The sequence below is a fragment of the Coregonus clupeaformis genome, chromosome 37, assembly GCF_020615455.1.
Source record: "Coregonus clupeaformis isolate EN_2021a chromosome 37, ASM2061545v1, whole genome shotgun sequence".
Classification (NCBI taxonomy): domain Eukaryota; kingdom Metazoa; phylum Chordata; class Actinopteri; order Salmoniformes; family Salmonidae; genus Coregonus; species Coregonus clupeaformis.
In genome coordinates, this window is record NC_059228.1 from 20,729,442 (window position 1) to 20,752,404 (window position 22,963).

Genomic DNA, 22,963 nt, shown 5'->3' on the forward strand with positions numbered 1-22,963 from the left:
TTTATGTGATGTTGAATCTCTTATGTTTGTAAGAAATTCCAATGGATTGGGAAATGTCTAGGCTAAGGGATAAAAGAGGTTGGCAGATACCTGTGATGTAATATATGACTGAACAATCAGCCGGACACAAGAAGAGGTAGTACATCAATAATAACAAAATAAAATTTTCAAGAAATGAAATCTTCTATAAAGTGTCTTTCTAAGCCCCTTTAATACAACAACCACAGTAAAAACCTGATTTTAGCACATTCATGATCCTTTTAAAGAAGTTAGCATAAATGCAGAAAAATATCAAAAATCAGTAGCTAAGCCAGAGATTAACATGTTTTTCTCATAAGTTATCATAGCCTTGGCTAGGTGGGGTGGATTCTCAGGCTATAGTATTTTCAGATCTACAAAACCCAAGAAGCCATCAAGAAGTGTCTATTCTATAGGGACAGGCTGGAGGGAGTTTCCACCATTGTTAAATCCATGCGAGAAAGTGTGGCAGTGCACACTTTGGGAGAAGGGTTTTTATTATATTTTTATTTTATTAACCTTTATTTAACTAGGCAAGTCAGTTAAGAACAAATTCTTATTTATAATGATGGCCTACCAAAAGGCAAAAAGCCTCCTGTGGTGATGGGGGCTGGGATAAAAAATGAAATATAAAATATAGGACAAAACACACATCATGACAAGAGAGACACCACAACACTACATAAAGAGAGACCTAAGACAACCACATAGCATGGCAGCAACACATGACAACACAACATGGTAGCAACACAACATGGCATCAGCACAAAACATGGTACAAACATTATTGGGCACAGACAACAGCACAAAGGGCAGAAGGTAGAGACAACAATACATCACGCGAAGCAGCCACAACTGTCAGTAAGAGTAAGAGTGTCCATGATTGAGTCTTTGAATGAAGATACAGAGATGTAACTGTCCAGTTTGGGTGGAGAATAAGGACTAGGAGTTGATTGAAAATGTTGTCCCAGACGTGACTGGTAAGGAGATATAAGGGGTCATTTTTAATACTGCAGAAACATATTGTTCATGCATTTCGTTAGACTACTGTTGGATAAAGCTAAACATCAACGGTTTTGGTTTTCCCCTGTAATATTGTCCACTTAATTGCAATATACAAAACTTTTACTTTTCTTTATCTCTTTTCTGTATCCTATGGCATCAATGAGCATTGGCACAAAATAGGACAGCGCTATCTCCACAAGGTGACGCTATTTTAACACGCGTGTGGTTGAAACCTGGACCAAGGTCACACCAAAGATATTTATAACTAACCAAGATAGTTCATCTGTGTCGTTTTCAATGGGAGCAAATTACGCATAGTGGGCAGAACAAGCAAGTAGGTTGTCAGAGCCTAGCACGAGCTAGCTAACGAAATCCTATTGGTGCGTTCTACCATGTATTTGCATTTTTCCGTTAGGGAACGACTTCCCTGTGAAGTGCGCGTGTGCAGCAACTCAATTCGCCCTTGCACTCCTTGTAAACAACGCAATAAAAAAAGTGGTCACGTCTACAAAATGTAGTGTACTCTGTTCGTAACATATTTTAGTTTTGGGAACAGAAAACTGTATTGAAATCGGGCTTTTGTTCGATGGGAAAATCAGCAGACACTCCGCCCAGTTCCATCTCGCTCCATACTCGCACTGCCGGCCACTCGGCTTCATCTCCTCACCATATTTGGTGGGGAGTGGAAATTCCAATCTGATGCTTCAGATTTATACATCCGGTGAAACATCTTGCTCCATGTTCTGTCTTTGGTCACACCACACGGAATGTTCGTAGGCTGCTGCACTGCAAACACTGCAGCTGCCGTCTCCTTCACACTGTCGCACACAGCCATGGCGGACAGTGCAAGCGAGAGCGACACCGACGGAGCAGGGAGTAGCTCGGCTACCCCGATGTCATCCTCCGCCTCAAATTCGAGCAAGCCGGGAGTAGTCATTTCACAGTTTCGATTAGAGGAGTTAACCAACCGACTAGCCTCACTACAACAGGAGAACAAAGTTCTTAAAATTGAGCTAGAGACGTTCAAACTCAAGTGCAAGGCGCTACAGGAGGAGAATCGGGATCTGCGTAAAGCTAGCGTCACCATTGTGAGTCTGTTGTTTTTTTGTTGGTTAGCCTAACTAGTTAGCTAACATTAGCTACATTCAAACAATGCATCTAGACAAGCACGTTAAACATACGAATTTGCAACTAGGTTAGCAAACTAACGTTAATTAACTAACTAGTAGCGAAATAAAGGCAACGAACGTAGCTATGCCTGTTAAGAAGCTAGCATTAGCTAGCTAACTTAACGTTAGCTTAGAGAGCTGGCGTAGCTAGTTGGTAAACCTAAATGTTAGCTAGCCCGTTATGTTTTGGTGTTGTTAGTTAGCCAATGCCTGGTTCATTTGCTAACACCAATCGTTCAATTTGAACAGTGGTGACCAAGAAGTTGACGTTTGTATCTAACGTTAGCTAGCTAACTAGATAATGTAAGCCATGTCATCTTGTTACGAGATGGAAAACGTGTAACGTTAGCTAGCAGTGTTTTTTTTTATTCACTGAATCCTCTGAGGCTTGGTGTTTCCGTTGTTCTTTTTGTGCTTAACTGTAACGTTACAGCTACCGCTTGACACAACTGTTGAATTTATAATAAATAATGACATACAGTAGCTATATTTTAGTCTAGTCCAACAACACCTACTCTGCCTGTCCAAGGCATCGGTATGATTGGCATGGTTTTGATTTCCTTTCTCCTTGTCCCCCCGCCCCCCACTAACTGCTTCCTCTCCAGCTGACACAGACCTTCAATGCAGCAAACCTGCACCATGTTATTCCTTGTTTTTGCACAGATACTACTGCAGTGTCAATAAAAAATGTTTAAGTATAGGAATACCATATTTTAGCACAGAGACAGCTGTGAGCTCAGCTGAGCAGTGTGGTAGAGGTTGACATTAGAATGGCAAAGACAAATCACTTCATATGTTGTTGCCATTGTTAACCATTCCAACATTTTTGAAGCATCTCTTAACACAATTAAGACATGTTGTATTCCGTGAGCCATCTTGTTGTGAATGCTGCACTCATCTTTTCTGTAAATGTTTCCCTCTTTCTCTGTGACTGCAGCAAGCCAGGGCTGAGCAGGAGGAGGAGTTCATCAGCAACACCCTGTTCAAGAAGATCCAGGCCCTGCAGAAAGAGAAGGAGACCCTCGCTGTCAACTATGAGAAAGAGGAGGAATTTCTCACTAATGAACTGTCAAGAAAACTCATGCAAGTAAGTGACAGCCGGAAGAGAACTGGCTCTGGGGCACTTGACTTATGCCAAGTATTTGTCGCAGAGTCAAAATCTAAGGATTTGTGTTTGGGGTGGAGCGCATAACAGCAGTAATGGTTCTTGCCTTAAGTTATTTTATTAACCGACTTCATCGCTTCTCTAAATTACTCTTGACTGACTCAGCCTAACCCAGGAATAGGAGATTTGGTCTCTTTTGCAACTGACCCACATGTTGCCTCATGGCCACTATGAGCTGTTGACCTTTTGTAGTACTGACTAATGGTTTGATGTGTAAAGAAGAACAATGAATCTCACTGGACCACTCGTGTTTTACCAGACCCTTGTTAAAGTTCAAACAGTCTGGAGGCTCTTGTTATTTCTACTTCTATACTTTAGTGTCGACAGACGCTCCTTACCCCCATAGTGTCGCTATGAAATGGTAATTGTGGTAGTCATGTCTGTGGTAAGGAGACACTTCTGTAAACATGGAGACTTGTCTGACATACTTTTTTCCGTACATTTCTTCAAAGGCATTTCAGGTAAGTGGCCTGCACCAGTCTAGAATAACGCTAATGTGAATTTGTACTGGAAACCCTGTTCTACTACACGCCAGGCTTCAACAGTAAATGGTTCATAATATTAGTATTTTCAGTGGTATAGGCTACTACTACTATAAGGAGTGGGCCACCTATACCCTAGATGTCCTGTATCCACCTTCAGACACAGGTCTCTGTGACGCTGCACATTTCTAAACTGTTGTGAGGCTTCATAAATCACATTTATCTTCAAACAAAACTCTTAGCTCTTGTTAGTAAGTAAGATGTTATGCATAGCAGTTAAATACCAGAGGGTTTTACGCTCATTTAAGAGAATGTTGTCACTTGCTGTGGTCTGAAGCTGTTGATCATCACTGAGAAAGTTGGCTGCACAACTCCAGTCTGTTGTGGTGTTTCTATAACGGTCTGTGCCCCGAGAACAGAGGAACGTGAATGTAGTGAGGTTAGACTGTCAAAATGGACTCTAGCACTCAACTAAAATAGCTCAACCCCCTGTTTCTTTCTTAATTGTCCTATGTTTTATTTTGACCTGATTATTAGTCAGTGTTGGTTAGATATTAGTCACACAATAGTCTCATTTTTTAACAAGCTATGTGCCACACCATTTTTATTGGTAGATGGTCAAAGGTGGTTGCTTTTGGCAATATCTAGCTGCACCGCCGCCATTTCACAACACATTCTTCTCCAGATCACAATAATTTTAGACAAGCAGCACCAACCTATTACCACCTCTATAAAAAAGACCTATCAACATGTAACCACAGTGTTTTTAACGCAAATCTTTTCATTAGTTGCAATTAGTCACATTGATTTCTCCTCCCACAGTTACAACATGAGAAGGCTGAGTTGGAACAGCACTTGGAGCAGGAGCAGGAGTTCCAGGTCAACAAACTGATGAAGAAGATCAAGAAAATGGAGAATGACACAATATCAAAGCAGCTCACCTTGGAGCAGGTACAGTGACATAATGGAACTATGTGAAATGACATTGGCAGTGTCTGAATACCCATACTTGCATTCTAAATAGTAGGTTTGGGCGGTATCCATATTGTCATACCTTCATACCGACCTTGTGCCATACTGGGATATTTGGTAATACTGGCACTGAACACAGGGGGTGCTATTTTCAAACCCCACTGAGCCTCTGTAATCCAAAGGTTAGCAATGCTAACAAGTACATGTGAAATCCCATAGAAAATGCTAAATAAATGCTAACGGTCGCGTTGCAAACATTTTATACAGTCTCTGACCTAAACTATTTGCAGGACAGACATCCCAGCTCATAAAGTTATACAAGTAACTCAAAATTGCTACACAGTTTGCTGCATGCACAAAACAAATATTAAACAGCAAGGCTCTTGATCCAGGAGGGGATTCTCTGTGTTTACCAAGCGAAGCTTGATTTTGGAAGAAGCTAACCACTTAGCTAGATAGCTAGCTACCTACTAAATTAGCAAACCAAATGCACAACTGCTGAGCATTTAGCACATCTTAGACAGTTAACTTAATAGATATAAGGCATCTAGCTGGAAAACATTTAGTTGTGAATTCCATACTGTAACTAGATCACCTGACGCGTGCTGCACAACAGTGAGTGACTGGCTGTCTCGTCATTTTGTGCTTGTAAACAAACACCACGTGACGGGACTACCGCTAAGCTTCATAATAAAAAATTGTGATTCGTGAAATTAAGAACGTGATCTTTTTTATCTCCTAATGTATTGCACAAGTTAATTGCAGCATTTACTTCAAAAGTAGCAACAAATATTCACATGTATTTAAACTTAAAATACATTTCAATAGTGACAATACTGTTGAAACAATACTGAACAAAAATATAAACGCAACATGCAACAATTTCAACGATTTTACTGAGTTACAGTTCATATAAAGAAATCAGTCAGTTTAAATAAGTTTATTAGGCCATAATCTATGGATTTCACATGACTGGGCAGGGGCGCAACTATGGGTAGGCCTTGGGAGCCAGGCCCACCCACTGGGGAGCCAGGCCGAGGCAATCAGAATATGTTTTTCCCCACAAAAGGGCTTTATTACAGACAGAAATACTCCAGTTTCATCAGCTGTCCGGGTGAATGGTCTCAGACGATCCTGCAGGTGAAGAAGCTGGATGTGGCGGTCCTGGGCTGGCGTGGTTACACGTGCACGGTCTGCAGTTGTGAGGCCGGTTGGACATACTGCCAAATTCTCTAAAACGAAGTTGGAGGCGGCTTATGGTAGAGAAATGAACATTCAATTCTGGCAACAGCTCTGGTGGACATTCCTGCAGTCAGCATGCCAATTGCCAGCTCCCTGAAAACTTGAGACATCTGTGGCATTGTGTTGTGTGACAAAACTGCACATTTTAGAGTGGCCTTTTATTGTCCCCAGCACAAGGTGCACCTGTGTAATGATCATGCTGTTTAATAAGCTTCTTGATATGCCAAACCTGTCAGGTGGATGGATTCTCTTGGCAAAGGAGAAATGCTCACTAACAGAGTTGTAAACACATTTTTGAGAGAAATACGATTTTTGTGCCCATGGAACATTTGATCTCAGCTCATGAAACATGGGACCAACACTTTACATGTTGCATTTATATTTTTGTTCAGTATAGTAGAAGATAATCGTTTTTGACAACAGCTGTTAATCCGTTATGGTGAAGCGCTGTACCAAAATTAACAAATGGTGGGAATCAACGTAATTGCACATTAGATTACGCATTCTCAGTATGGATGAGCTTAGTATGTTATTTTTTTCCTTACTGCATTCGATTTTACTAAACAGTACGTTCTAAATAGTATGTAGTACAATTAGTACACAGTATGCCGTTTTAGTAAGTGGTAGGCAAGACAGATTTCAGACAGAGCCATTGTCTTGGTGCAGCTGAGTCTCTTCTGAGGACATCATGTCGGCACTGCCACTTAAGAGCAGGTGCATTACCATGATGGGAGTGTAGAATTTTGTGTGTGTGGGTGCGCATTTCTTTGTTTAAGATAAGACGTTCTCAAGCTGAATATCTCTTTGATGTGTTCCTTTCCAGCTAAGGCGTGAGAAGATTGACCTCGAAAACACATTAGAGCAAGAACAAGAGGCTCTTGTCAATAGACTGTGGAAGCGCATGGACAAATTGGAGGCAGAGAAAAGGTAGGCTTTTATTCTGTATTAACCATATATTCCTTAGGAGTAGTATGTGCAGATCTAAAGAAACCTAGGTGCTGGATTCTGTGAACAGTTGAAAGTAAACCAAATTAACCTTCACACTGTTGTATGCTCTCTAGTGATTCTCTTTATTAGGACGGTAGGAATAACATATACAATGGTTATCTGTTGACTTTACCCAGTGTTGATTAATTGGAGCTCACTTGTCTTTGACAGAATCCTCCAGGAGAAGTTGGACCAGCCTGTGTCTGCTCCTCCCTCCCCCAGGGATGTTTCCATGGAGATTGACTCTCCGGAGAACATGATGCGGCATATCCGCTTCCTGAAGAACGAGGTGGAGAGGCTGAAGAAGAGCCTCCGCACCACCGAGCTGCAGCGTGAGTTTCAAAGGCCAATGGTCAACAGTGAATTCATCATGACGTGACCTGGTTACGTAGAACCCATAAAACTAGATAAAGTAGTCTTTGCCACATTTCGGAAAATATTTGGTGCTGAAGAAGGCTTTCCTATGGTTTTGCTGTAGATTTACAGTCAGTTATTTGCGGAACTTATGTGTTTTGTTCAGATTCAGTGTTTAATAGTCACATGTACAGGGTTGCAGGTGTGATTGCAGGGTACAGTAAAAATCTTAGGCTCCAACATGCAAGTCTAAGTTAAATAAAATAATGAAAATGGTAATAAAAAATGACAATAGAAATGGCACTAAATACATAACAAGTAAAGACTTGAGGGGGTGAGGGAATGACCATAGGGGGAGCAGCATGACCATTGAGGGGGTGTGGGGACCAAGTAAAAAAAAAAAAAAAAAAAAAGTATAATAAAATCTATATTAACACCTGCAACAGTGATGAATGTCGTTGGGGTGGGGGCAGAGTAAAAGTCTGTTGGGTGGGGGGAAAATGTCCATAGTGGGAGTAGCAGGGGAGCAGCTACTGGTGGCTATTCTGCAGCCTGATGGTCTGAGGGTAGAAACTATTGGCCAGTCTTCCAGTTTTTGACATGATGCTCCTGTACGCATCTCCTGCCCGCATCTTAGTGATGGAGTTGGCGGTGGAGTTGCCGTACCACTTGATCTTAGAACAACAGTGGTAGTAGGTCACGGTAGAGTACTCCTCTTTTTACAGATGCATGTTCAATTTGGGAACGATGGTAATATTATCACTCAAACAGATGTGGACACGCACAGTTTCACCCTCAGAACAAACACACACTCGGGTTTCCCACAGCAGGTTCCAAGTAGACCACAACCAAGCTCTTTTTCAATCACTCAATATTATCTCTGCGCAGATCTGTCATTTCTTCCCAAATATCCTTAACCTCAATTTAACTTTCTCAGTGAAACCTAACTCTGTCTTAGTAGTTGACCGGTCCAATTCAGCCAGTCTCGGAAATCCTAGACCTAGGGCAGCGGCATGGAACATTGTTTACATTGTGGGAGGCAACCTGTTGGCAGGGGTCGGCAACAGGCCAAAACTGGGCAGCAAGTGATTCTTTTTTTTGCCCCTCCCCCCTCCTATTGCTGGGCTTAGTTGTGGTACATTTTCCTTGTACAAATTATTATAATTGTGATCCGGCCCCCTGACCATCCGCTCCAACAAATATCGGCCCGCGACTGAATCTAGTTGCATACCACTGGCTTAGGGCAGTGTTTCCCAACTCCAGTTCTCGAGGATGCTCAACAGTACACATTTTTGTTGTAGCCCTGGGCAAGCGCACCTGATTCAACTTGTCAACTAATCATCAAGACCTCAATTAGTTGATTCAGGTGAGTTTGTCCGGGGCAACAACAACAAATGTGTGCTGTTGGGGGTACTGGAGGGCTGGAGTTGGGGAACACTGGCCTAGGCAGATGAGTTCAGCAGAAGGATGATCCCTGTTTATATATTTGGCCACTAGAGGGAGCTGTCATATCAATCTATTCTGTTCTATGCTCTTGGACCAAAATACTAACAAGCTGATGAAATCATGGACTTAAATACCAAATGAACCTCTTATTAGAGACCAGACTTTACCTATTATATTTAGGTGCAATAGCTGCTGTACTACAGCAATAAAGAGCATTAAAATACACCAAAGGGCTAAAGCAACTATTGAAGAGGTGTGTATCATAGACGAGTACTTTTGGAAAATACTGTTGCATCTTTGCTCTCTCAGAAAAATACATTGTTTTGTAATGACTCATTGCTGTTTAATGATGGTGCATTGGTTTTTGATTAAACTTTATTTGTCCGTCCCGTCCCAGACACAGAGAAGCGGGCCCAGTACATTGAGGAGGAGCGGCACATGCGTGAGGAGAACATCCGTCTGCAGCGGAAGCTGCAGAGAGAGATGGAGCGCCGCGAAGCCCTGTGTAGACAGCTGTCTGAGAGCGAGTCCAGTCTGGAGATGGATGACGAGAGGTAGACATGAAACAACAACCCACAAAACACTGTTCCAACTTCTCAATCTCCAACCAATGTTTAATCTCTACTCCACTGTCAGCCATGCATAACCAACCATCCAATAAACAACCCCACCCCACATTCTCACTTCCTCAATGTCACTCCAATCTAGTACTTTCTGTTTCAGACAGCAAATCATTGCTCAATGGTTTTGGGAGTGATATTTAGAGACAGAAGTTAATTGTCTAAACTATGTTATTTTCCCCTCTCAGGTACTTCAATGAGATGTCAGCTCAAGGCCTGCGAGCACGGACGGTGTCCAGTCCCATCCCATACACTCCTTCCCCCAGCTCCAGCCGACCCATATCACCTGGTAGGGTACAGTTACAGGAAGTCCATGGCCCACTTCCAACACCTCATACCCACTACACCCTGTTTTATGAATATCTATGTCACTGGGTGAAGGAAGAGAAAGGTCCATATCCATAAAGAGCACCTTTGACTCTGTATAATGTATTGTAATATGAAAAGGTGTATTCCGTTAATCATTAAGGAACATTGTATCTAGCTGTGTCTCAGGAACTCTCTGTTCCAGGTTGATAGATCCTTACTGATAATTGGGTGAATTTAAGGTCCCCTTGGTACAAGTCCTGTCTTGGTTACAAGATAGTTGCTTCTGTTGAACGTCAGGTAAACAGGTCTATCAAAATATGAAATCTATTCTTAAATTCAATTGTAAACAGATTTAGGCTATGCATGGGTTATCCCTTGAAATTAAATCCTATTTATATCCCTAATCCCTAACCACATTATTTTCCCTGAAAATGTCAGACTGCTTAAAGTTCTTGACAGTTTCTAATGTTAATACCAATTGAAGGAGTAAGTTTGTTTGGGTGACATCCTTTCATTTAGCATTGTATCGAAACATAGTTATAGACGGTATTGTAAAAATCCATACACAATATATCACCCAGCCCTACCTGCAACACCCAGGCTCCGTATACATCGCACCTCCTTAGCAACCGTGGTTTATGTTACCAGATCAGATGGAGTTGAAGGAAATCAGATTTGTAGCTAACGTTGATGTTTTTTAGTCCAGTAAATGTTTTCAGGTGTAGAATTAAGACTATGGAGCTCAAGTTCCAGTGGGCTGCAAGGCATGCCAGTCTTCAAAACATCTTAGCAGAGAATGTTTTTTGCAGTATTGACATTGTGGTACTTCATGATATTAACTGACAGAAAGGTTACAGTAATCACAGGCGATAACTGCAGCCGCCTCTGAGGATTTCACCTTTTAGCACCCCTATTACATAACAACACTCTGAGACAAATCACGGCCAATATCAATATCCCGATTCTAGTGGATCTCCCTTTCCCCAAAGAGCAACATTTTACATTAAAGCTGCTCAAGAGCAGTAAGAATAAGGATGTTCCCAGGAATTACCAAAAAGAGGGTAATATGGTTTGATAAGAGTCCATCCTGGGCATTTGTTTCTGTTTAGCTATGACAGTCTGCAGTGCCAGGCAGCTGGAAACATTATGAGCTAGTGTTAGCATGGGCTGACTCAACCTTATGTGCCACTTTTCCAGCAAAGGTTGATATTTATCAAATTTGAACTTCACAGGAACGTGTGCTTATCTCTAGGCAAATCTCAGACCATATGTTGAGTTCCCCAACTGGTGGCCTGCGGGGCGAATTTGGTTCCATTTGGCCCCCTAAGTTTTCTGAGCATTTTCATTGTTGGACATAAGACTGTGACAACACCACGAAATCGTCTCCAAGTGATTTTAACTTTGGAAATCTGTTCCTAAGTATTCCCACGCATAATATAGAGCGACACATTTATACAAATGTAAGCAAGGGTTGAAATTAGGTTTAACTCAAATACTATATCTGTTTGGGCTTCTTGTGGTCAATTTGCGGTCTACGAAATGTAATTATATTCCGGCCCCATCCATCCCCTCAAGAAAAAAATCAGCCCGCGGCTGAATCTAGTTGATGATCCCTGTTCTAGTGGTTGAATTGTATTACAAGCAAACATTGTTCTTTTGGGGGAAATGGAGGTCGGCATTTGACACACAGGAATTATGATAATGGTAGGCTAATAAAAACAAAACGTAGATGCATTTGCCTTTGGTAAGGAGATCTCATTGCAGCATTTAGCCTAATGTTTCTTTGACTTTTATTATATGGGCCTAAATAATCATATTTTCTGACATGACTGGTTTATTCCCACTACACAACAAATATTAGGCTACCATTTATCCATCGGTCATTCGATAGCCAAGCATGCTCCAAAGTAAATAGACCAGTAGCCTAGACTACTACATATGCGGCTAAATATTTTATTGTGCCACAGGGTTTTTTATTTTGGGAGCACTTTGTGACTGAAAAAAATCTCCAAGATAATAATTGTTGTAATGATGAGGCTTCGATGTACCTTTGTTTCCGAGTGCCCTAGAGAAACAAGTGAGTACAGGTTCGTTAACGTCATGGTTGCAACATTACTACAGAGAGAACGTCTCGCTTCTAGCCCAACCAGGTCAAAACGTCTGGCCCTATAGCGGATCGCCGGGACCGCGTTTTACATTCATAAAGGCCACTCTAAAATGTGCAGTTTTGTCACACAACACAATGCCACAGATGTCTGAGGTTTTGAGGGATCGTGCAATTGGCATGCTGACTCCAGGAATGTCCACCAGAGCTGTTGCCAGATAATTTAAAGTTAATTTCTATACCATAAGCCGCCTTCAACTTCGTTTTAGTGAATTTGGCAGTACATCCAACCGGCCTCACAACCGCAGACCATGTGTAACCACGCCAGCCCAGGACCACATCCGGCTTCTTCACCTGCGGGATTGTCTTGAGACCAGCCACTCCGGACAGCTGATGAAACTGTGGGTTTGCCCAACCAAATAATTTCTAAACAAACTGTCAGAAACCCTCTAGGGAAGCTCATCTGCGTGCTCGTCGTCCTCACCAGGGTCTTGACCTGACTGCAGTTCGGCGTCGTAACCGACTTCAGTGGGCAAATGCTCGCCTTCGATGGCCTCTGGCACGCTGGAGAAGTGTGCTCTTCACGGATTAATCCCGGTTTCAACTGTACAGGGCAGATGGCAAGACAGTGTGTGGCATCTGTTCCATTTCTCGCCATTATCCAGCAGCTTCACACAGCCATTGAAGAGGAGTGGTACAACATTCCACAGGCCACAATCAACAGCCTGATCAACTCTATGCGAAGATGTGTCGAGCTGCATGAGGCGAATTTATAATGAATTTATTTCAATTGACTGATTTCCTTATATAAACTGTAACTCAGTAAAATCTTAGAAATTGTTGCATGTTGAGTTTTTATATTTTTGTTCAGTGTACATTTGGCCACACCTATTCTTGGCGCGAAGGCCAGGTATATCTATGCACGCTAAAGCGCGCGCGTTCACACATTAAACATGACGGCGAAACCGGACACATTCTCTGCAAACAAAGATGACGAGGAAATGTACAGTAAACTGGTAAATGCAATTAAATCAACCAAAAGTTATTTATCACAAGTGTTGCGCAGTTTGTGAGCTCTCCAAACAATGTTTAGACTTGGAGAATGGTATGAATGTATATTATATATAATGAATTATAAAAAAATTTAAAAATCTGTAGCCAAACATTCTAAATTAATGGGGGAATATGTTGGCATTAACAGTAACTTCACTGATGAATATACATATACACTGCTCAAAAAAATTAAGGGAACACTTAAACAACACAATGTAACTCCAAGTCAATCACACTTCTGTGAAATCAAACTGTCCACTTAGGAAGCAACACTGATTGACAATAAATTTCACATGCTGTTGTGCAAATGGAATAGACAACAGGTGGAAATTATAGGCAATTAGCAAGACACCCCCAATAAAGGACTGGTTTTGCAGGTGGTGACCACAGACCACTTCTCAGTTCCTATGCTTCCTGGCTGATGTTTTGGTCACTTTTGAATGCTGGCGGTGCTTTCACTCTAGTGGTAGCATGAGACGGAGTCTACAACCCACACAAGTGGCTCAGGTAGTGCAGCTCATCCAGGATGGCACATCAATGCGAGCTGTGGCAAGAAGGTTTGCTGTGTCTGTCAGCGTAGTGTCCAGAGCATGGAGGCGCTACCAAGAGACAGGCCAGTACATCAGGAGATGTGGAGGAGGCCGTAGGAGGGCAACAACCCAGCAGCAGGACCGCTACCTCCGCCTTTGTGCAAGGAGGAGTAGGAGGAGCACTGCCAGAGCCCTGCAAAATGACCTCCAGCAGGCCACAAATGTGCATGTGTCTGCTCAAACGGTCAGAAACAGACTCCATGAGGGTGGTATGAGGGCCTGACGTCCACAGGTGGGGGTTGTGCTTACAGCCCAACACCGTGCAGGACGTTTGGCATTTGCCAGAGAACACCAAGATTGGCAAATTCGCCACTGGCGCCCTGTGCGCTTCACAGATGAAAGCAGGTTCACACTGAGCACGTGACAGAGTCTGGAGACGCCGTGGAGAACGTTCTGCTGCCTGCAACATCCTCCAGCATGACCGGTTTGGCGGTGGGTCAGTCATGGTGTGGGGGTGGCATTTCTTTGGGGGGCCGCACAGCCCTCCATGTGCTCGCCAGAGGTAGCCTGACTGCCATTAGGTACCGAGATGAGATCCTCAGACCCTTTGTGAGACCATATGCTTGTGCGGTTTGCCCTGGGTTCCTCCTAATACAAGACAATGCTAGACCTCATGTGGCTGGAGTGTGTCAGCAGTTCCTGCAAGAGGAAGGCATTGATGCTATGGACTGGCCCGCCCGTTCCCCAGACCTGAATCCAATTGAGCACATCTGGGACATCATGTCTCGCTCCATCCACCAACGCCACGTTGCACCACAGACTGTCCAGGAGTTGGCGGATGCTTTAGTCCAGGTCTGGGAGGAGATCCCTCAGGAGACCATCCGCCACCTCATCAGGAGCATGCCCAGGCGTTGTAGGGGGGTCATACAGGCACGTGGAGGCCACACACACTACTGAGCCTCATTTTGACTTGTTTTAAGGACATGACATCAAAGTTGGATCAGCCTGTAGTGTGGTTTTCCACTTTAATTTTGAGGGTGACTCCAAATCCAGACCTCCATGGGTTGATAAATTTGATTTCCATTGATAATTTTTGTGTGATTTTGTTGTCAGCACATTCAACTATGTAAAGAAAAAAGTATTTAATAAGATTATTTCATTCATTCAGATCTAGGATGTGTTATTTTAGTGTTCCCTTTATTTTTTTGAGCAGTGTATTTCACGGGGCATTGACACAATAAAAGAAATAGTGCGCACGAATTGGCGGTAGACGTTGCGCAATAGTGGAGAGAGACATGCCTATAGCACGCACACCACACACAATTTACATTTACGTCATTTAGCAGACGCTCCGGACACACCCCTCCCCTTATTCTGGTCTCGACATTATGCTTGAGACTCATGCCTCACACATAAGCAGTAACCTCATAAACATTGTCAGGATGATGGAGTGGTCATTCTCCCTTCAACTGAAATCAGTAAGGTTCAGTATTTCTAACCACCCCCCTTAAACACACACACTACCCAAACTAATGGACATGCCAGGCAGAATGGCACATTCCAAACGAGCACTGGGTACATGATACATATTGACCAACATTTGGTGAATTTAGATTGGCGGAGCAAATAAAGGAACATCATAGCAGTTGCCCCGAGGCAGATTAACTTTTTGCCCAGGCCCTAAACACTGTCCATTAGGGTTGGGCGATATTATGATAGCATCGTCTATTGATGATGGTTGACAGCCATCGTCGATGGTGACTACATCGTGATGTAACAGATGATGGTTTAGCCTATTTAAACTTTACTGGTGCCCCGCAGTAAAGAACAGTCTCACAGGGAGGGCAGCGCACAGCAGGGGCTTGAAGCTGTATTATAACGGACACTCCTTAACTATCTTGTGTTTAGCGGTTAACAAGAAACGTAGCCTGTATTCCCTTTTCTCCATTCGATAGATTATATAAATATGACGGAAGGCTATGCCTCATCGTTTTATGCATGGCTTTCTGCCGATCACATAATGAATATAATGGAGTTCCATCTCAGTTATTTGATTAGCCTAAAAACTTAAGATAGTCAGGCTTAAAATAATGAGAGAGAATAAACAATATCAATCTAATGACACGTTTAATCAAGTTTAAGCTTATTAAGAAAGAAATGATCCAGCCTGTAAAATCCCTCCAAGTGAGATTGAAAACCAAATGGCCAATAACCTATCCTATTTCCTCCTATTGGCCTATCATAAAAGCTTTAATACAAGTTAAAGTTATGAACAGTAGCTTATTTCCAAAATATTCTAGCATAAAGGTATTGTCCTAAAGTTGTGGCTTTCAAAAACAACAAGAATGAAAGTCTATACTCTATAGCATAGGCTATTCTCAATCACAGCTTTATGATAGATAAACAATATTTATTTGTCTATTTTATGAGTCACTAGAGTATCAGAACGTTACTCATCAGACAGTTAGTGCTCCGTCACAGCGCACCACACACACACAAATCTGCTTCATGCTGAAACAAAGTAGCTGGCTGGGGGGTCGCTGTGGCATGCACCCAATTTAGTAGTGTTCATATAGTGCCAGGTGTGGAAACCTGGTGAGTGCAGCAGCCCCAAATGTCCCATGAAATGTATTGATTGAAATGGCCATGCTGCAACATGGTCGACATGTCCCAACCAGCCTTTTTGTAATCCTTAAGTTTATGGTGTTCCCCAGTCACATAGAGCCTCAACCTTACTTTACTCACATTCATATCATTTGCTTTTAAGGACATTGAACAGAAAATACATGGAATTCATAAACATAAAACACATTGTAAACTAAACGTTTTCTCCTCTCCTCCAGGTCTGTCATACGGCAGTCACACAGTTGGGTTCACTCCCCCAGCCACCCTGTCCAGAGCCGCCATCGCTCACTTCAACGCCCCAGCCCTGCACGGCGTGGGAGTAAGTCTGCTCCGCTCCAATCAGACCACCAATGGGCATCTGAACCTGTTTGGTTTAATTCACAGTGCGCTTAATAGTGCTAATTAAATGTCTTATGAGATTTTAATCTAACCCCTAACATGGGCACTACACTGGGGCATCGCTAAAGCACAAGTGTTTTTTTTTTTTTTTTTACCTGCTACACTGGAAGAGTAACTTTTGGGCAGCGCAGCAGAGTGTGAGCCATCCTATTGTTCTTGGTTGTGAGCTGCTCGTTGAAATCTTGAAAATAGAACCCGATTGTAATTTTCACGCTGAGCAGGGCAAGCCTCTTGCGGCACCAGTATGCTAATGCCTTAGGTTTCATTGAAATTAATAGGAGCGTCTCACGATCGGCAAGTTACGCGTCTAGTGTAGCAGACCAGTAAGGGTGTTCTGTAGTGAATAGACCTAGTGTTTGGTTAGGGTGTTCGGAATTAGCTTTGAGGCATCAATTGCACCTTCTGAAATGATCAGGAATGTGAGCACTACTGCTGGTTATTTGGTGCCTCAGGATACATGAATCTTCAGTATCATAGATTATTTCTCATGGATTTTACCACCATGACACCACCAAGAAAATAAATGGGGTTGAAGTGTAGATGGATGAGTACCAGTTGTCCTCCAAAATGGCGCAGACGTCATTATCAGATGACACTAACCCAAAATGCCCCGACTGTGGATATCATCGGAGTGTACATTGAACTGTGCGGAGATGTAGCGGTAGTTGATCTCCTACCAACACCATGGAGGAGGGCTGGGAGTATGTGTCCCATTAATCTTTATGGTGTGTTCATGTGTCTGATCTGGATCACATTGTCATTTGTTTGCTCCTGTGTCAGTCATTTGACATAACTAGCCTGTATGGTATTCCACCTATGACTAAATGAATCAAATGAGGTCTAATCGATAAACAAGAGCCAGGAGTCGGGCAGAGTCAGCACTTTTGTATGGCGTGTGTTCCCATACAATTTTGTCCGACTAGCATCCTTGTGCTTGTATTGATAAACCTATTTAATACTCCTATGATGAATAATGTAGACGCTCTCAAGTCCATTGATAAGGCTGTAGAATGCTCTTGATTTATACTGAACAAAAATATAAACGCAACAATTTCATTGATTTTACTGAGTTACGGTTCATATGAGGAAATCAGTCAATTGAAATAAATTCATTAGGCCCTAATCAATGGATTTCACATGACTGGGAATACAGATATGCATCTGTTGGTCACAGATACCTTTAAGAAAATGGGCCTCACAATGGACCTCAGGATCACAAGGTTTTTTTGTGCATTAAAATTGCCATCGATAAAATGCAATTGTGTTCGTTGTCCGTAGCTTATGCCTGCCCATGCCATAACCCCACCGCCTCCATGGGGCACTCTGTTCACAACGTTGGCATCAGCAAACCGCTCGCCCACATAACGCCATACACGTGGTCTGCAGTTGTAATGATCATGCTGTTTAATCAGCTTCTTGATATGCCACACCTGTCGGGTGGATGGATTATCTTGGCAAAGGAGAAATGCTCACTAACAGGGATGTAAACAAATTTGTGCACAAAATATGTTTATGGAACATTTCTGGTATCTTTTATTTCAGCTCATGAAACATGGGACCCACACTTTACCTTTTCTCACACCATTGGTAACAATCTTGTGGGACCTCCCTGCCTGTCTTTAAGTGTCCTTCCAGTGCCTGTGTTAAACTCAGCAGGTCCTCTCCCAGTGCCAGAAGGACCTGTTTGTGTCTGCCGTTCAACCGCTCTCATTACCACAGGCTTTAGGACATTCCATTCCCTCTCACCTTCCTGTTACCCCTTCCTATCCTGGTCACTGTGTCCCATCATTTGTTCCATTACTGCACAGACAGACCTGGGAGCAGGCTAGAGCAATATGGATTATTAATTGCAAATGGACACTAAAATATACAAATGGTCGGAGTACTGAGTAGAACATCTTGTGATTACATCAGTGACTTTCTGCTGCTGACGCCTCCCTGCTCAATGTCAACATTGTCTCTGTAGAGTGAAGCCATTCCCTGTGGTTATGGAGACAGGTTAAGTAACATTGTTTCCCTGTGTCTGACTGGCTGCTGGGAGAAGTCACAGGAGTTCACCCTCCTCTCATCAGGTACCAGGAACACCCAAGTGTTGAAACCAGTTTCAGCTCGGTCAGGGGCTCAGAGAGATTAGTCTGTGTGAACTGAACACTCTGCTTATTTTTTTTCTCCAACTGAAATTAGTTTTCGGTTTACTTGCGATCGCCCATAGGAAAAGTTACAAGCATTCTATTTCTTTTTTTCTGAGTGTTTCCATGGTAACACTGAGTGCTCCAGAGATGAGCATGTCAGCGTGTGCCTCTGAAGTGTGTTGGGTTCTGGGTGGCAGCCATCATTACGGAGACCCTAGAGCTCATCAGCACTAAGTGGTGGTGACAGGGAGCTTCAGGCCATCCACCCGGACACTCATCAAAGCCTGAGTCTATTCACCAGCTATTCGCCAGCGCCTAGTGTTTGTTTATGACTCGCCAATGCTCACACAAGAGGGTCACTGTTTACGGAAAAGTATTTGATGGTGTTCGATTTCAAATACCGTAAAACTTCAATTAATAGGCTGGGAGTTTATTTGCTTTAAATCGCTGTACACAGCAGGTGCTTATTAGAGACGGGCTGCTATTTCCTTAACACATACAGCTTTTGCTCATTTGCAAAGTTAATTGTTTAATTCCATCATTCACTTCCAGCATAAAAAAATAAATACAAATCCATTCCTGCACTGTTATCAATTTCACACTGTCACGTTTCTTTTGTCTTAGTATGCCTCTGTAAAACATTGTTTAAAAATTACAAAAACTTTTCCTTGACAGAATAATTATTATTCTCTTTGACTGCATTTTTGGCAGTTCTTACTTAAGCCTCTAGAGGGAGATCAGCCGATTTCTGGGGGTCTGTACTCCCGAAGTTATTGACTGTTTTTGTGCTTGCAAGTTAGCTAGCAATTCTCTAGCAGTTTTCTTACTGGCGATTAAAAACTGATTGCCATTTTTTTCGAGTCATTATTTAATGTAACAAATCAAACCTCATAAATAATTAATGGTAACCTCGTTAACAATTCATTTAGACCCAGCGTATATTTGAAACATGTTTTTATTTGCTGAAATGTGTGCCGTTACCCAGCTATTAAAAGGGACAGGCTGCTATTTGAGACTGTTTTAATTGAAGTTTTATGGTACAAGCTTTTGAGAAGGGGTTATGCTTGCCTACGGAGCTGTGAGGGGAACGGCACCTCCTTACCTTCAGGCTCTGATCAGACCCTACACCCAAACGAGGGCACTACGTTAATCCACCTCTGGCCTGCTAGCTCCCCTACCTCTACGGAAGCACAGTTCCCGCTCAGCCCAGTCAAAGCTCTTCGCTGCTCTGGCACCCCAATGGTGGAATAAGCTCCCCCACGACGCCAGGACAGCGGAGTCACTGACCACCTTCCGGAGACACTTGAAATCCTACCTCTTTAAGGAATACCTGGAATAGTGTAACGTAATCCTTCTACCCCCCTACCCCACCCCCCCCATAAAAAATAAAAAATAAAAGTGGTTGTCCCACTGGCTATCATAATTTGTAAATCACTCTGGATCAGAGCGTCTGCTAAATGATGTAAATGTTATTTTGAATGAGAATTGACTTTAACTGAGAATGTTTCTCATCTCCATCTGTCTTGCCTCTTTTCTTCGAAACAGAGGCCCTCCCCGAGAAGAAGCAACAGCCCCGACAAATTCAAACGTCCGACACCACCGCCCTCCCCCAACACGCACTCAGGGGCGCTCCCTCCGCCGGCCCAGCCGATGGTCCAGTCCATGTCTTCTCCGGCAGCTATGTCGCAGCATGCGGCACATCCCCCCTCCCAGCCTTAACATGTGTGCTATTACATGCTACGCTACTTCGACAACGAGGGAGTTGAAACCCCACAGAGCAAGTTTCTATGAGCTGGCAGAAGACCTGAAGCAACACAGGACGTTCTATGAGGAATTGACTGACTTTAACAGCGCTTCTGGGATTTGTAGGCCCATATCTGTTCACCTTGTCTTGTACATTTGTTTTTTGCTTAGAACTTTCGCCGATTGGAATTGTTATTGTGGCGCTGATGACCAACACGTATGGTAACAACGTCTGTAGTGGTGTTTGTGGGAAGGGTGTGTTGGATCCCTTCCATGTCTACAATACCACATTTCAACTGCAGTAATGTGCACCCCCCACCCCCTTGTTTAAAAGCAATTTAAGCAGTTGCATCCCAGTAAGAATCACTTAAGTCAGTAAGATGTGTTGTAAAAGAAAGCTAAACTTTAGGAGTTACCCAGATATAGGGCATTGATTATCAGCAGGAGCTAGCGCAAATGTTTTTTTGTTTTTTACTGAAAGAATTTTAATGCCACACTGCTCGTCAAAAAAAGACACAACAAGGAAGATGGACACTGGTACAGAAACCACAGATAAATGTTGCCTTTTGAGGTGTTAAAATGTAGTCTGAGGTGTTACAATATATGTAGTCATGTACTTGTTTCTCTCTCGCTCTCGTGTAGTTCTAAAAGCTTCTATCATCCATATGGATATTCCTCATCAGAAAAAAACATAATGCTCTTTACACTAAGTATACTGCTATAACATTCTAAATGAATGGTACTGTTGAACTACATTTCTATGTATGATTAAAAGCTCTTGAAGATTATTCTGATTTGAGTGTGTTTGTTTTGCACTTCGTTTTTTGCAATATGTGGCATCTTGACTGTTGGTCATGTTTTCAGTTTTACTGGAGGTTGTTGTGTATACAGGTAACTGCCAAAATAATGGAAATGCTTGAGTAAATGAGGAATGTTGAAAGCACGTGCTTCAACACAGGTGTGGTTCCTGAATTAATTAAGCAATTAACATCCCATCATGCTTAGGGTCATGTATAAAAATGCTGGGTAGGCCATTATTTTGGCTACCATGGCTATGCCCCCATAGGATGTAAATGCCTCCATCCACAGGGCACGAGTGGTCACTGGATGGTTTGATGAGAATGAAAACGATGTAAACCATATGCCATGGCCGTCTCAGTCACTAGATTTCAACCCAATTGAACACTTCTAGGGAGATTCCGGAGTGGTGCCTGAGACGGCATTTTCCACCACCATCAACAAAACACCAAACTATGGAATTTCTTGTGGAAGAATGGTGTCGCATCCCTCCAGTAGAGTTCCAGACCCGTTGAAGCTGTTCTGGCTCGTGGTGGCCCAACGCCCTATTAACACACGTTATGTTGGTGTTTCCTTTATTTTGGCAGTTACCTGTACACAGTGTAGAAAACATTAAGGACACCTTCCTAATATTGAGTCGCACACCTCCCTTTTTCCCTCAGAACAGCCTCGATTCATTGGGGCATGGACTCTACAAGGTGTCAAAAGTGTTCCACAGGGATGATGGCCCCTGTTGACTCCAATGTTTCCCACAGTTGTGTCAAGTTGGCTGGATGTCCTTTGGGTGGTGGACCATTCTTGATACACACAGGAAACTGTTGAGCGTGAAAAACCCAGCAGCAGTTCTTGACACAAACCGATACGCCTAGCACCTACTACCATACCCCGTTCAAAGGCACTTCATTATTTTGTCTTCCCCGTTCACCCTCTGAATGGCACACATACTGTATACAAGCTATGTCTCAAGGCTTAAAAATACTTCTTTAACATGTCTCCTCCCCTTCATCTACACTGATTGAAGTGGATTTAAAAAGTAACATCAGTATGGGATCATAGCTGGATTCACCTGGTCAGTCTATGTCATGGAAAGAGGTGTTCCTAATGTTTTGTACACTCAGTATATATCCCTCATTCTGGCAGATTTGAGATTTTAATACCAGCATTGAATACACATAACCGTTGCTTATCTGAAGCATGCACTGTTCTGTAAAATGATGTGTTCCAGTCCCCCTTGCATAACCCTGAGCTGAACTTCTGTTACGTAAAATGAACCTCTGGCACTAATAAAGTAATTGACTGGAAATTATATTTCCAAAGGTGTGAATGTGCTGTGTGTCAGTGTTAATTTGAGGAGAATGTGTTTGTAATGTTTAATGTCTCAGCCTTTGATTTCCCTGATAGGTGCCACATCGAAGAGTCCTGAAAACAGACACTCACTTCCAACATTCCAGTGTTTTCTTGGTGGCACAGCAAAAGCGGAGGACAATGGGCAATTCAATCATACACTGGCTTCAGTCAAACGCTATCCCATTCTGGCGAGGAACTATGTTATTCCCAATACCAGAACCACTTCACAGACTGTTCAGTAATCCCCTCTCCCTTTTAGCCGCTGTGTGTGTGATATTAGATAAATAGCCTTGCCCCGCCTTCTCCTGTAACACCACACCCTAAACTAGAGGTTAATCTAGCTTCAAAAATATTTCATTTCAAGCAGCTCTCTCAATAGCTCGCCTCTCGCCCCCTGGCTGTGCGCCCACACCCAAACGTCAAGTCTACCTGGTTTGGACTGGTTCAAGCCAGTGGGCAAAGC

General features: G+C 42.8%; 1 protein-coding gene across 1 annotated transcript; it reads left to right on the plus strand.

The window, feature by feature from the left end:
* The first annotated feature begins 1,690 nt into the window (after window positions 1–1,690).
* On the plus strand, window positions 1,691–21,143 carry LOC121553369 (coiled-coil domain-containing protein 6). Its single transcript, XM_041866428.2, has 9 exons — window positions 1,691–2,111; window positions 3,130–3,279; window positions 4,662–4,790; window positions 6,877–6,980; window positions 7,212–7,372; window positions 9,238–9,394; window positions 9,649–9,749; window positions 16,300–16,400; window positions 20,158–21,143. The coding sequence occupies exons 1-9, from the start codon at window positions 1,791–1,793 to the stop codon at window positions 20,329–20,331; spliced, it is 1,398 nt and encodes a 465-aa protein (XP_041722362.1). The 5' UTR covers window positions 1,691–1,790; the 3' UTR covers window positions 20,332–21,143.
* The last annotated feature ends 1,820 nt before the right edge of the window (window positions 21,144–22,963 follow it).